The sequence below is a fragment of the Microtus ochrogaster genome, chromosome 5, assembly GCF_000317375.1.
Source record: "Microtus ochrogaster isolate Prairie Vole_2 chromosome 5, MicOch1.0, whole genome shotgun sequence".
NCBI lineage: Eukaryota > Metazoa > Chordata > Mammalia > Rodentia > Cricetidae > Microtus > Microtus ochrogaster.
In genome coordinates this window covers 77,371,455-77,386,268 of record NC_022012.1, presented here as the reverse complement: position 1 = coordinate 77,386,268, position 14,814 = coordinate 77,371,455, and the positions used below count along the sequence as shown (strand labels likewise).

General features: G+C 51.5%; 1 protein-coding gene across 1 annotated transcript in view; it reads right to left on the bottom strand.

The window, feature by feature from the left end:
* Positions 1 to 871: 871 nt before the first annotated feature.
* The window catches only part of Coro2b (coronin 2B), a 114,146-nt gene continuing 100,203 nt past the window's right edge, over positions 872 to 14,814 (bottom strand). Inside the window, exons 4-12 of the mRNA XM_005347799.2 lie at positions 12,009 to 12,158; positions 10,888 to 11,052; positions 9,912 to 10,028; positions 8,735 to 8,839; positions 7,739 to 7,835; positions 6,376 to 6,488; positions 6,002 to 6,092; positions 5,664 to 5,803; positions 872 to 2,757 (exon numbers count right to left, since the gene is read on the bottom strand). Coding sequence (XP_005347856.1) covers positions 2,626 to 2,757; positions 5,664 to 5,803; positions 6,002 to 6,092; positions 6,376 to 6,488; positions 7,739 to 7,835; positions 8,735 to 8,839; positions 9,912 to 10,028; positions 10,888 to 11,052; positions 12,009 to 12,158 — 1,110 coding nt within the window. The 3' untranslated portion in view covers positions 872 to 2,625. The remainder of the gene's footprint in view (positions 2,758 to 5,663; positions 5,804 to 6,001; positions 6,093 to 6,375; positions 6,489 to 7,738; positions 7,836 to 8,734; positions 8,840 to 9,911; positions 10,029 to 10,887; positions 11,053 to 12,008; positions 12,159 to 14,814) is intronic.

The window sequence follows — 14,814 nt, the reverse complement described above, 5'->3', positions numbered from 1 at the left end:
TACTCCCTAGAGTAGACCTCTTCTCAGATAGGGTCTTGCTGTGTATCTCAGTTTGGAATGGAACTCTTGATAATCCTCTTGCCTCAGCCTTTGGTAGAATCATAGGTATGAGACCCTATATAGAAAATACCTTTTGAGTAACTGTAGGAAGTAGTTCATTAAAAACTGTAATATTTGTGTGTGTGTGTGTGTGTGTGTGTGTGCAAGTGCACAGGAGAGCCGTGTCAAATGTGTGGTGGTCAGAGGACAATTATAGGGAGTCAGTTCTCTCCTCCTACCAACTCAGGTTGTCAGGTTTGGTGGCAGGTCCCTTTTCCTGTTGAGCCACCTCACCAACCCCAGAACAGTAGTTTTGAATTGGGGTGATTCTGATATCCACAGAGGTACTAAGTACAGATTGCTATGACATCTAATGTGTTAGGTCAGGGACACTGACGAGCACTCATACAGTGTACAGGGCAGGCCCCACAGCAAAGCACCGTTGGGCCCACAATTAAAAAAGTGCCAGATGAACAGAATATGGTGGAATAGCTGTATAGAGCGTGGCGGGAGAGCCATACAGATGTGGCAGGAGAGCCGTACAGATGTGGTGGAGAGCTGTACAGGTGTGGTGGGAGAGCTGTAGAGATGAGCCGGGAGAGCTGTACAGGTGTGGCGGGAGAGCTGTAGAGATGTGGTAGGAGAGCTGTACAGATGTGGCGGGAGAGCTGTACAGGTAGCTGTCAAGGAGAGCTGTACAGATGTGGCGGGAGAGCTGTACAGGTAGCTGTCATTTCAGAAAGACGAAGGAGCCGTGAGTGTGTGGCTAACCATAGGGACAATGTGGTGACCAAAGTAGGATCTCCCTGGGGTTAAATGACATGGCCATGCCTTAGCTTAATAAGTGAAAACATTTTATTTCAATTCTATCCTTGGGAGGCAGCATAAATAATCACAGAAGACCACAAAGGTCGATGGAAAGAAAGAAAGTTCCAGAAGTGTGGAGGAGGCGATGAGAGCAGGAAGTCTAGCTGTGGTAGTGCGGGAGGAGAAGCTACTTCAGCAGGCTGGGAGCAGGAAACATCATTGGTCGAAGAGGAGAGGCCCCAAGACTGGGGGATCTCATTTCCCAGCTCCCCAGCAGGGCCTCTGTGGTTGGGAAGTTTTGCAGGGTGGCCACAGAAAGGACAGGCAAGGAGTGTCCTGTGTGTAGCAGACCCCAGGCAACGACAGAGATACCCACATCTCCTCTGCCCAGACGGCGGTGACTGCCATCGTGCTTTTGAGTTCCCTGTGGTAGGCGGAGAATGGGAAGAGGGAGTAAAGCAAGCCTATAGCAGACCAAAGGAGATGTAGCATCTCAGAGCTGTGCACCCGAGGGCCACGTCCCTGTTTCCTTCACTGTAAAGTAGGGCAGATGCTATGTGTGAGATCTATGTGTCAAAAATCTGGGAGACTACAAAGTGCTGTGTGGATGGAGTGGCTGTGGTCCTCCTGCGTGTGTAAGGCTGAAAGGGGGAAGGGGAAGGCAGCAGGAGACACAGGCAGAGCATCCCTGGAAGCTACCAGACCCTTGCTCTGCCTGCCCTAGGGCCAAGCTCTGCCCTTCTCAGCCTCAACTTCCAGGAAGAGGCCTCATCTCAGATGGAGCCCCCTGGGGGGGATGTGGGCAAAGAGTTCAGGTCAGGAGAACCCAGGGGCACGGAGTGTGAGGGGCCTCAACCGGGCAGTATGGCATGTTGGCACTACTGGTGTTGGGCAGACAGTAGATAGAAGTGGCTTCCAGGCCTCATTCTGGGGGAGTCCACAAAGGGATTGGCGTCTTAATGCACTGGGAAAGGCCCTGGCCAGGGGGTCTGGATGCCAAGGGTACTTTGTCTGCTGCTGCCCCTTTGGATGATTTCTTAAGTTGAAACCTGATTGCAACCCTCAGTTCCGTCATTTGACAAATGGGGACATGAATCCCTACCCTGCCTGGATCACAAAGTCAATGGAAAAGGGGTGTAAGAGCTTTGAAGAGAACCACGGGGGAAGGCAAGGGGTCATTATGGCCTTGGAGAGTGTCCTCTTCGTTCCCTGAAGACAAGCGGATGGGGGAGAGTTCAGAAAGAAAAGGGCAGGCTGCCAGGTGCTCGCCACTGGGTGAGATGAACTTGGCTTGCAGGGCAGCTGGGAGCAGAATGAGGCAGGAGGTGGGCAGAGCACTCCACCCTCAACCCAGACCTCACTGTGCTTCAGAAGTGACGCTGGGAGCTGGGACCGGGAGCAACTAATCCCTGTGTAGACAGGTCCTGGGAGCCCCTCTGCAGGGGACAGATTCAAGTTCTAAATCAGGTTGTAATCCTGCTCTCTCCATCCCTTGGAGGGCATCCTGCAGGGAGCCAAGGGGAAGCCTGGCTCATGGGGTTGCAGGGAAAGGGGCTGGCAGTCAGGGGTGGGCTCTCCAGGAGAGGCAGAGGGACTGGTATTAGCATGAAGTCAGGAGGTCAAAGGTCAGCTTCCAGTTCTTGAGGTGGTAGATGGGGGTCTACCGACCGGTCCCCAGCTCCAGTTCAGGCCCTGTCTCTGGGCTCCATAGATAAGGGGCAGTTTAGGGACCAGTAGAAACAACGGAGAGATTGGCTTGGAAAACAGCCCGCGGAGGGGCTAACAGTTCTTGGGGTTGTTGCGCAGGTTTTTCAGTTCCAGCTGGAGCTGACGGAGCCGTATGTCCTTCTGTGTCAGCTCCTCCTTCAGCCTCCGGATCTCATCCTGCTGCCTGAAGAACATCCTGAGGAGCTGGGGTGCAGCAAGGGGTGCAGGGAGAAAGCTGGTGAGGAGGACTCTGGAGGACCAGGGCTCTCAGATATATCACCCCACCCAGGCATGCCCTGCCTCTTCACCTTCCCCATGCCTCCTGCCACCCTGGGACAGCCAATCACGCTCCCTGCAATTATTCTCCAGGCTCACCCCTCCAGGGCTCCTAGCTACCCGTGAGGAGAGAACAGAAAGCCTGCTGGCCAAGCAGACCTGCCCGAGAGAGGCCAGTTCCTAGCATCCCAAGCTTTCCCCTTCTTAGGTCCGAACCTACAGCCTTTGTTTGAGATAGGGTTTCATGTGCAGCCCACTCTGTCATATAACTGAGGCTGGCTTTGAACCCCTGATTCTCCTGCCTCTACTTCTTTTCTTTCTTCTCTCTTTTCCCTCCCTCCCTTCTCGCCTTCGTTTTCTTCTTCCTTGTAGCTCAAGTTGGCTACATGGGAACTTGCTGCGAGGTAGAGGAGGATGGCTTGAGTGCCATCTGCTTCTGCTTCTGTCTCCCGAGAATGAGTGCTGGGTACAGAGAGGGGTATATGCCACCCTGCCCAGCTCCTAATGACTTTTTTGTTTGTTTTGTTCTTCAAGACAGAGAACCTGTGAATGTTCCCATCCTCAGGTCCATCCAGATGGACATCTCTGTAGCTGGATGTCACTCCACTTAATCCCCTCCAACCCTTCCTCTCCACCCTCAGGCCTGAGACGGAGTTCCAACCCTCGCTATTTCTCACCTGGGCTATTTCAACAACCCACATCTCTACACTCAAAAGGCAGAGTACTTTAAAAATGTGTAAAAGACTGAATATTAAATATAAACAAAACTAGGAAACAGTACCAGAAACTCCATAGTGCCTGCATTCACCCCTGCTCCGATTCTCCCACCACTACCCTGTGCTGCCCTCCTCCTGGCTATTTTGAAAAGAATCCTGTTTATCACAAGATTTCATCCATTCTAGAAATATTCTACATCTACATAACCCCACATTTATTCCTCTTCCTTCCCCTCCTTCTCCCAGGTCTCTAGCTCAGGCTATTCTATCTCAAAAGGGCTGGGATTACAGGTGTCTATCACCATGCCCAATTTATATGGTCCTGGGTATTGAACCCAGGTCCTTGAGCATGCTAGACAAGGATTTTACCCACTGAGCCACATCCCCAGCCCACATACACACTTTTCATGCCAGTGATCAAGTTGCCTGTGAAGTTCTCTTTTAAGGCGATTCCTGAGGTCGAGTGCAGTCTGATTTTTATTAATGATGGCAAGAGCCTACATTTGTGGACCAGCAGCCTAGTCTAAGATGGCACTGTGTTATTCTTCCCCCTTTGAGACTGAACTAGACCTAAGAGCTTGTGTTTGCTAACTGGGTACGACAGGAACAATGATGTGTCTTCTCCAGATTAGATTACAGAACTATTTTGGCTCCATCTTGGGCTCCTCTCTTGCTCAATTGGAAGCTGGCTGCCAAGGTTAAAGCTAGCACGGGAAATCCATTTGGCGTAGACAGTGAGGACTGAGGCCCTCAGTGTGACAGCAGCCATGTGAGTGGGTATCCAAGCAGGTCCTTCCTTACCTAGGGCCTGGGATGTCATTGCAGCCCTAGCTAACATAACTGCAGCTTCATGAGAGACTTGAACCACAGGATCCCATAGACTCCATGAGCTGACAAACCTTTGTGAGGTGTTGTGCTTTAAGTGAGTGTTGAATGCACCCCAGAGGCTCATGTGTTTCATACTTGGTTTCCAATGGGTGGTGCTATTTGGGGAAGTTGTGGAGCCTTTAGGAGGCAATGTCTCCCCAGATGAAGTAGGTCGCTAGGGTGACAGTAGAGGTTTTATAACTGCTGAACTTTCTGTTCACTCTCTGCTTCCTGACTGTGGAGGTGATGTGACCAGATGTCTCCTACTAATGCTGCCATGATTTCCCTACCATAATGGACCGTATCCCCTTGAACTGTAAGCCCAAATAAACCCTCTCTGCTGGCTCCTTCAGGTATTTTGGTCACAACAATGAGACAAGTAGCTAATACATGGGGTGAAGTTAATATTCTCTGGGGGAATTTATCACACAGAAATACAGACCTAGCACAGCTGGCCTCTTTGAGCACTTAGCATGAGCTGCAAAGACTATTGGGTATTCATGCCCTGTCTCTTAAATGTCACAGCAGTTGGAAAAGTCAGGAAACTCACTCTGTCCCAGCCAGGAAATGGCAGAGCCAGTATCCACACACAGATGGGCTCATTCAGCCAATCACTCTTCCAGCTGCAGCAGGCCAAGGGCCTGGCACAGAGTAGGCAATTTGTAGCTGCCAGCTGAGCTGAGTTGAGCTGTGTTGGCATGTGGGCCTGGCCGTACAAACTGAATGGGGATAACTTCAGAGGACATGGTCAAGAATGGCTCCACTCTAGCTCTCCCAGAATGGGCTTGCACCCCTTCTAGGCGTTACAAAAAAAAAAAAACAAAAAAAAACAAAACAAAACAAAAAAAACCTTTCAAAGACATTCAGCCTCTTCCACTGAGGCAGGAAACATGACAGACCATCAAACAAGAAGGCTAGTGGGCTCTGATGACGAGGCCTGGCTGGATCCTGTTCGTTGGTAATTTATAATCCCCATGGCAACACCTGACAGTAAGGCTCCATGGTGGATTCATGAGGAGATGCTCAACCCCTGTGTCAGTGAATCTGAGGTTGGAGGGGGCAGATCTTTCTGACTTCCCAGCCTCTAGTCATTGAGGTCAGAGGCAAAGGAAGCCAACCACATGCTACTTCCAGAATTTGTCACTGAAAGAAAAATATCCCAGAATAGAGCTAGCCTCTAAGCCTGAAGCTCATAGTAGTTCCATAAAGGTCTGGCTCTTCCCGAGCAGTGGGAGAGACCCTACACCTTACCTCATTCTCTGTCCTGGGTGGGACATTTTCTAACAGATCTATGCCGTTCACGACAACGGTCTTCTTTTCTCGGATGGGGGCTTTGAACACCACTTTTGAAGACTTCTTATAGCCTTCCTTCAAAGACATCAGCACAGGATCTAGAAAGGCAAAGGAGACAGTGTCAACTAACAGGGAGCGCCGTAGAGTGAGGGGTCATCATTGCAGCAAGCTGGCTGGCTGTGTGGGAAGGAAGCGACATCTGGACAGGGGATCATGCAGAGGAAGCAGGGTGAACTAGGGACAGGCAGAGCCTGAAGCCTCGTGGGCCCTTCTGTGGCGCCTGCCTGCTGAGGTACCTCGGTTGATGCCTCCCAGCCATTCATCTGGGGTTAGAGCCGGCTCCGTGCCTGGTGTCATGGGATAAATGTCTTCTTGGTAGGAATCTGACTGCATGAAGGCGGGAGAAGAGAAGGATCTCTGGGGACTGCTGAGCCAGCCTTGGCCATCCAGCCAGGCACATTCCTGCATCGTCATTGCCCTCCCTGTGCCTCCCTTCTAGAACTGTTCCCTTTCATGCAAATCAACCATCCCCCCACCCGAGAGTGTTCTCCACCCTCTGCCCCAGGTGGAGCCTGAGTATTCTAGTCTGTGACACCTTTCATCTGGCTCTTTCTTGGCTTCTGGTTTGTACGGTCCAGCACGGGGCCCTTTGCAGCCCAGCCCCACTCACCCTCCGGGGCACAATCATAGAGATAGGTTCAATCAGGCCCTTGAGTGTCACCAGCTTGTAGAAGCGGAACACTTCACAGGCGGACACATCCAACCCATGTTTGGGCATGACACCTATGAAGAGAGGCATGGCTTTATGGGGACTCTCTCTGTCCCCGCTCACTGCCTAATGTTCTTATTTGGGGGCAAAATCCATCCAGAGGACCGAGGGGTGACCATGATGTCTTGAGTCAGTCTCTGCCTTTAGATGGTCACTTCCTTGAGGCGGGAGGGCAGAGGCAAAGCCACGTATTTCAGGCTGGCCTCAAACGCAACATGTAAAGTTATAGCAAGGCTGCAGGGCCCAGCACCTTCTGGGATGAACTGTCCTTCCCTAAGCTCTGAGTCTCAGTCTGTAGAGAAGAAAATGGAGGGCAAAGCCCATCCCCCACTCATTTAGAGGCTTCAATACAGCCCAAGAGAGGACTTCCGTTGTTTATCTTCTAGAACCAACAGTACGTGTGTGTCTTGTCTGTGTTTCACTAGCCATGATGTCCCTAGTAGAATGGCTTCTCCAAGGAGGCAGGGTACTAAGAGCTCAGCCAGTGGTTCCACAAACTGAGTTGGAAGTGGGACTCTGTCTTTTTCCACACAGAAGTCCTCAGAGAAACCGCTAACTCTGAACTTTTGGTTGTTTGAGCAGAAACGGCCCCGTGTGGTGAGGCCACTGGAGAATGAAGCACAAAGACACCTGCCTGGCAGCGTGCCAAGCGCAGGCAGGTACCTGTGTCTCTCTCGTACTGTGAATGTGAGTGAGGGCTGTTGGTGTTTCCCGCTGGAATGGACGCTACTCTTCCAAAGAGAATTATAGAATGCCCTCCCTTCCACCTAGCTCTCCTCCTCTCTTTTTCTTCACTGCGACAGTCTCACTTCACAGCCCCCAGTCTGACCTTGAACTCACAATCTTCCGTTTCCCTCTTTGGGAGCTGGAATCTTAGGAGAATGGTGCAACTTTTGTCTGCTCTGCTGGGCCAGACCAGGGCTGTAGCTTGGGGCTGGAGTCCTGGCTTCAGAGCCACTAGTCAACCTTGAACCATGTAAGACCCACTCTGGAGTGAGTCTCTCCATCTACAGAGAGCTGGGGAAGAAGACCCAGTGGCCATGCCCTGCAGGCTGTTGCTGGACAGAGATGGCCAAGTAGTGCCATGAGTGATGGGCCTGGCTCTAGGGACAGCTGCTGGCTGAAATAGCACCTGTGGGTCCCATTCCCACCTGCCCATTGAGTGTGGCTTTGGAGTCTGACTACTGTCTCAAGGGAGTGAGGCACATGCCAACGCCATCTTGTCGGCAGAATGCTGAGATCCTAGGGATCTCGGGATCCTTACCTAGGCCTTTCTGTGGGGCTGGGGAGCGGAACTCCATGAGGTAGCTCAGGTAGGGCTTCTCGGTGCTGATCTCATAGTACCGGATGTTGCCATCCCCCTGAGGGTAGCAGAGAGGCAGTGAGGATGGAGGGCAGGGTCCAGCAAACCCAGCCCCAGGGGGCTATAGAAGAGAGCTGCTCTTGGACCTCAGAAGTGGCCAGGAGACCAAGGAGACCTGTAGTTTAGACTTTGGTAGCTCTACTGGAGGCAGGGGTGGAGATGGGATGGTGTACAGGTAATATGTGTGTATCACATATGTGTGCTCACAGTGTGTGTCTGTATGGCGTGTGAGATCTGGATGATATGTGTGCAGTGTGTTTGTGTGTGAGCTGTGTGCAGCATGGTATGTTTGTACAGTGTGTATATGCTGTAATGTATATGGTGTGATGTGGCATGTGTGTGATATGCCAAGTATGTACGGTATGGTATGTGTGTATGTATGGTGTGGTGTGTGGTTTGTATGCATTGTGGTATGTATGTATAGTCTGACATGTATGTATGTATGTAGAGTCTGTGTGACGTGCTGTGTGGCTTATATTGTGGTATGTATCTATAGTGCAGTCAGTCTGTATGGAATGTATGTGGTATGTACATTATATGTGCAGTGTGGTGTGTGGTGTGATGTATGTGGTGTAGTTGGTTTTTATCATGTATGCAGAGCCTTTCTGAAGTGTCCATATTCAAAGATCTCTTGATGGATGTTTCTTCTTCTGCCATTCATCACTGTCTACACGTCAGGGTTAGATGTTTATTCCTCCGCCCTAGCTTGTCCCGTAAGGAGTTCTCAGTGACTGACGCTGAACAAGAGGGGTGCAGCTGGAAGTGGTGACAGCCAGGGGCTGGGCTCTCGTGGGTAGCCACAAGGTTAGGTTGGTTTTCTGAGGGGCAAGGCAAGAGTGAAGATCTAACAGGGACTGGAGTCTCCCACTAATTGGCCGTCCTCCCTCACCCCACTACCTTTCCAGCCAGGTAGAGCATGTGGGTGTCCGCATCATAGAATGGGAACAGGAGGCCTGAGAGCCCATCGATCTCTTCCTCAATCATTGGCATGGACAGATCCTCCTGCAGGGAGGGGGTGGGGGTCAGTCCGCATTTAGGAGAGCACACCCCTCCCACTTCCCATACAGCCACCAGAGCTACCGCCCCTTCTCTGAAGACTCCCCAGGACGCTGGATTGACGTGGGTTGGAAGAAAGGCTGCAAGTATCTCGCAGGTGGGCCAGGCATGGTCTGGAAGCCTTTCTGGTCCCAGGATCCATCTTCTGAGGTCTCTGTCTGATCCTTGCTGGTGATGCCATCAGAGGCTGTGCCAGCAGGGACCTGGCTTTCCCAGGAAGTGCCTCCTTTAACCCAAACCCAGATGGCTGCTCCTGCTTCTCACCGCATGGCCTTCTAGGCCATTCTCGCTTCTACCTGTCTGAGCCATGGGCAGCTCTCCTCAGAACACAGCCAGCATGAAACCGGATGGACCTGAGGAATGGCTTTCTGTCCTCTGTGTTAGCTGAGAACAGAAAACGGGCCTGTCTTCAAGCCACACAAGGGGGTTGGCATTCACTTCGGCCATCACTGCTGACCTCCAGGCCTGGTTGCTGGCCCATTGTACCGCTCTGGTGGGGCGAGGGGAGGCGAGTGAGAGAACAGGGACGAAGATTGCAAGGGGTGGCCACCACCCTACAAATCCAGGAGACCAGCCAGGCCTGCTGGAGGGTGGCACAGATACATGCCAATGGGCATGGAGCTGGGGCAGTGCAGCCAAGCCGAGCTCATGCTGATTTGTAAAAACGACTCAGTGGCTTGGGGACCCTAAGGGCCCCAGATGTACGCCCATGTCCAGGTGGGTTTGTGAGTACCATCTAAGCTCCACCTGAGGCAGCCCTGTCCTGGCCACTCTCCGCACAGAATGGGCCGATGTTAAGACCACTGGAAGCAGCGCTTCTTGGTCCCTCCTCCACACACGCCTTGTTCCAGCCCTTTTCTTTTCTAGTGTATTTTTTCTCCACCTGCATGGAGGCCTCAGGCACCCAGACCACAGACCTCACTCTGCTCTTGCCCCATCTGGAAATCAGAGGTCCCAGAAGCTCAGATCTAGGCTGCCTGCCTCTCCTTGCCCTCCTGCTGGCATCCCCGTGGCTGACCTGGTCCCAGAGGGCGATCTGTCTCGTGTTCCACCTGGAGACCCCTGTTGTGAGGAGCCGCTTCATGTTGCCCAGGAACACTACCCGATTCACTCTGTGGTTTTTGCAGTTTGCCTCCTGGTGGGGACAGAGACTATAGGTGAGCCAGGACCCTCAACATGTGGTTCTGTACAGAGTTGAAAGGAATGACAGTTCCCCAAGAACGGAAGCAAGAGCCCTGCATTACCCAGAGCAGCGGAAATAGGGAAGGCTAGGTTAACGTTTTAATCCACACATTTCCTGGAAAGAATCATTCCCCATCTTCCTGCCTGTCTTCAAGTTCTGGGATCCCAGGCATGGACCACACATACAGTTTCAGACAGTGCTGGGATCAAAGCCAGGGCTTTGTGCACAGTAGGCACAAACCTATCAACCTCTTCTTCTTAACCAAGCACTTCCCATCCCCTGTCCTACCCATCCATATTTTCCATCCTCCAGAGCTGTATGGTTGCCATGTGGTAAGAGCTCAAGAAACCATCCTTGGTAATTCCCAATTAGCACTCAGACCTCTTAATCTGAGACTGGGGGACTGACCTCAGCACCAGGCTCCCCGTGTGGACCCATCTGTGGAGCTGGAGTCGTGTGTCCCTTGCCCCAGGATCATCCTGCGCAGGTGGCTGGGTGGTGAATTCAAAGTCCCCTCCCTCTTTACCCACGATGGGACTTGGTTAACCCCTGGGACTCTGGGACTGAAGGTTTACTGCAGAAGGCTGAAGAACCCCATTTAGAGGAGATGTCACTATGACAGGAAAGAGTCTTCAAGTCCTCTGGTTCCTTCCTGCCCAGAACAAGTCAGCATTCCTACAGGCTGAGAATGGCCCTAGGCCAACAAGCTGAGCCGCAGGTGTGGGAAGAGGAGTGCAAACGGGGCCCCGGCACAACCCCCTTTTCCTCTACAGCCTCTTAACACCTCCTTCGTGTCAACAAAATGCTCTACCTGCAGCACGCGGCCAGAGCGGGGTTCAATCACGCGAAGCTTCTTGTCCTTGCACGTGGTGGTGAGCAGGCTGCCATCTGTGTTGAAGGACATGCAGAGGATCACGTCCGTGTGGCAGTCAATCATTTTCACTGGCTCGCCTATGTCCAGGTTCCAGATGAGGACCTGTGAAGGCAGACACGCAGGAGGCAAAGTTAGCAGCTGCCATGGCCCTGGGTGCCTGCCCTCCATCCACACCAACAGACCTGGCAGGAGCTGTCTGCACAAGGCCTGGGCTATGGTGGGATACAGGCACACAGTCAAGGGCTCTGTATAGAGAGGCAGATGCATCTCAACTACACTCCAATGTTTACGATCATCACCCTGACAAGATCTGAAGACAATGCTCTGGGCGTATCTGTGAGGTGTTTTTGGACCAGGTTAGCTGAGGTGGGAAGATCTACCTCGTGTGGACAGTACTGCTCTGGGGGCTGCAGTTGAATGAAAAGGAGAAAAACCCGCTAAGCACGAGCATTCCTCTCTGCTTCCTGACCACAGATGCTGTGTGACCAGCTACCTCATGCTCCTGCCATCATGGAAGAATAAACTGTGAGCCAAAACAATGTCTTCCTGAAATGGTTTCTTGTTAGGCATTTGGTCACAACAGACAGAAAAGTAACCAACATATATCCACTGAGCTTCCCCAACAGGTCCCAGTACCAGTCTTGACTTGGTTCCTTCAAGAAACAAAGAGAGACATCCCAGGCCTGGGCCCAGATGGCGGGCATGATAGGGTTTGGGGCTGCAACTTGCCCTGTACCCCTGCAGCTTGGGTTGCTTACTTTTCCTACCAGGATGTATGACTATCTCTTGGTTAGGAAGTTACCAGGCAAAGGATATGGGCATTCTCTTCTAGTCCACAAAACTCCAGAGAAGATAGGAAAAAAGATGCCTTAAGGCCCCAGGTTCCCCAGGAAAAAAAGTGTGCACAGGAAATGCTCAGTCTCACACAGAGTGAATGAGCGACTGGATGAATGACTGAGCGAATGGACCACGCCAGTCAACAAGCCTAGGCTATGATCCATTCCCTCTGCCCCCCGCCCCCAGCTCTAGCCGGGCTGCCCCACACCCAGGCCCCACACCTTGTAGTCATAGCCAGCGCTGAAGAGAATGTTGTTGGTCGTGGGGTGCCACTCAACCAGCCCCACACGCCGGCTGTGCCCATGGAGCTCCAAGAGTGCCTCAGTCATGTTCCGCTTCAGCCCGCCCTCAGGGATCTCCCAGATCCGCACCTGCAGAAGACAGTCTGGGCATTGGTTGAATGAGCAGGGGCAGGGAGTGCCGCAGAGGGCCCTGTTCCTCGGTGGTTCTGAGGGAAGTGCCTGCTGGCTTAGAGTGGTAGACAGAGACCTTGAGGGAGGCCATAGTACTAGAGGCAGCAAAGAGCATCCCTAGTTGACCTCATCTTTGACCTCAGGTGTTCTCAGACAATAAACTTTGTCTTCACTTTTTTTTTTCTTTTTGAATCTAATGTAGCTTAGGCTGGTCTCACTATGTAGCTCAAAATGACCTGAAACTTCTGATCCTGCTACTACCTCCAGAGTACTGAGATTACAGGAGCATGCTACCATGCCTACTTTTACCATATCTATTTTATGGGCTGCTGGGGGTTGAACTCAGGGTTTCATGCATGCCAGACAAATACTCTACACATCTCCAGTCCCGGACAGCATGCTGTTCTCCTCCTGCCAAGCTCAGACTGTCACAGAAGCTTCTCAGCAAATACCAAGTTAAAAATCTACCTTTGTTCCTCCCCACCCAGAAACCTCCTAAGAAAATCTGCCTCTCCTTCTTATGCCCCAGCATCTCTGTGTGTCCCCTACTCTGTCCCTGACCCTGGATGGACATCTGGGCAGAGGGAGGCTCTGGTCTATGCTAGGAGACAATGGACTCAAGGGTAGAGTATTGGTCTAGAGGTGGGGCCTGAGCCTGGATGATGGAGCTGCTGTTTGTGTCTTGTGGATGCGAAGAAGCAGAAAAGGATGGTCTGTGGAGAGAAGGATGGGCCAAGACTGGTCCAGGTGGAGAGCTACAGAGAAGAACACACACAGTTCCAGAAAGGGGCACTGAGCCACAGACAGACCTTGGTTGCTGATACTCACTCCAGTGGACTTCGGTGGCTCTGTCCAAACATGCTTCTCAATTTTTGCTATTATTTTTTTATTTTATTTTTTTATTTTTTCGAGACAGGGTTTCTCTGTAGTTTTTGGTGCCTGTCCTGGAACTAGCTCTTGTAGACCAGGCTGGCCTCGAACTCACAGAGATCCGCCTGCCTCTGCCTCCCAAGTGCTGGGATTAAAGGCGTGCGCCACCACCGCCCGGCTTTTTGCTATTATTTTTATATCTCAGCTGCAGTTTCCCCTTCCTCCTCTCCTCCCAGTCCCTTCCCCACACCATCCTCTGTTCCCATCTCCAATCTACTCCTCCTCCATTTCTGTTTAGGAAAGGGCAGGTCTCCCACGAGTATCAACAAAACATGGCATACCAAGTTGCAGTAAGACTAAGCACCTCCCCATGTATTAGGGCTGGACAAGGCAATCCAGTATGAGGATAAATATTTTATTTTAAAAATATTCATTTTAAATTGTCTACCTGTCTGTCTTTCCTCTCTTTCTCTGTGTCTGTGTATGTATATCTGTGTCAGTGTAAGTATGTGCACTTGACTGCAGTGCTCAAGAAGGCCAAAAGAGGGCGTTGGATCACCTGGAGCTGAACTTGCAGCACCTGATATGGGTACTAGGAACCAAACTTGGATCCTCTGGAAGAGAAGTAGGCACACTTAATTAACCATTGAGTCATTTCTCCAGTCCCTTGTGATGCTCTGTGATCCAGTGAGTTGGTTTGAATGAGAATGTCCCCCATGGCTCTGTGAACCCTCCACCTCCAGCGGTGATGCCATTGGGGGAACCTTAGGAGGTGTGGCCTTGTTGGGGGGGGCGTATGTTATTAGAGGAGGGTTTTGAGTGTCTAAAGACTCTTCTTTCCGTTGACTCTTTGCTTCATGCTTGTGGTCAAGGACATGAGCCCTCAGCTTCCTGCTGCCGCCACCATGCCTTGTCACTATGATGGACTCTGGGTCCTCTGGACTCCTAAGCCCAAATAAACTCTTCTCTAAGTTGTCTTGGTTGTGGTGCTTTCTCAGAGCCACAGAAAAGTAACTAATAGACCTATGAAGGCATGCAGATATTCCCTGTGACATCTCCTAGACAGAACACAGTGACTAGCATTAGTGTAATAATGTTATGTCAATATGTCATGTCAACCACTTATTATAACCCCGGAGCCTAGACCATCACAGAAAGCATCTTAAAGGGAACCACAGGAAGACCCCAGTCCCAGGAGCAAGGCTGGAATTGAGGCTCTTGACGGGAACTCCTTTGTCAAGTTTCCTGAGCTCCTTCAGACTGTGGAAACAAGCCCCCCCTCTTAAAGCACCTAGAACTCATCTATCAAGTTGGTAAGAAAGCAAGCTTTCCCAGGGAGGACTTGAGGCCACCGTCCTCAGTTCTGAGAATAAGGTTCCCCATGGGCACCCCTTGGTGGCTCTTCATAAATCCAGTGCCCACCACCACCTGCCAGTGTGCAGGAGCGACTGAAGAGGAACTTGGCATCATGACCGACTGTCTTCCGACAGGCCTGTATAAAGACTTTGGAATGGGGACTAGTTTAGAAATAATGGGGACAGTGGAGTCAGGGTGATGACCAGGAAGGCACACATTCCTTTGCTCCCCAAAATGTATTACAAGAAGGTGACTCTGGAGTTGAGAAGACTAATGCTTGGAAGACATGTGTAACACACACACACACACACACACACACACACACACACACACACACACACACACACACTTTCTTCCTTAGTCCCCAAAGGCTACTATTATTCATACT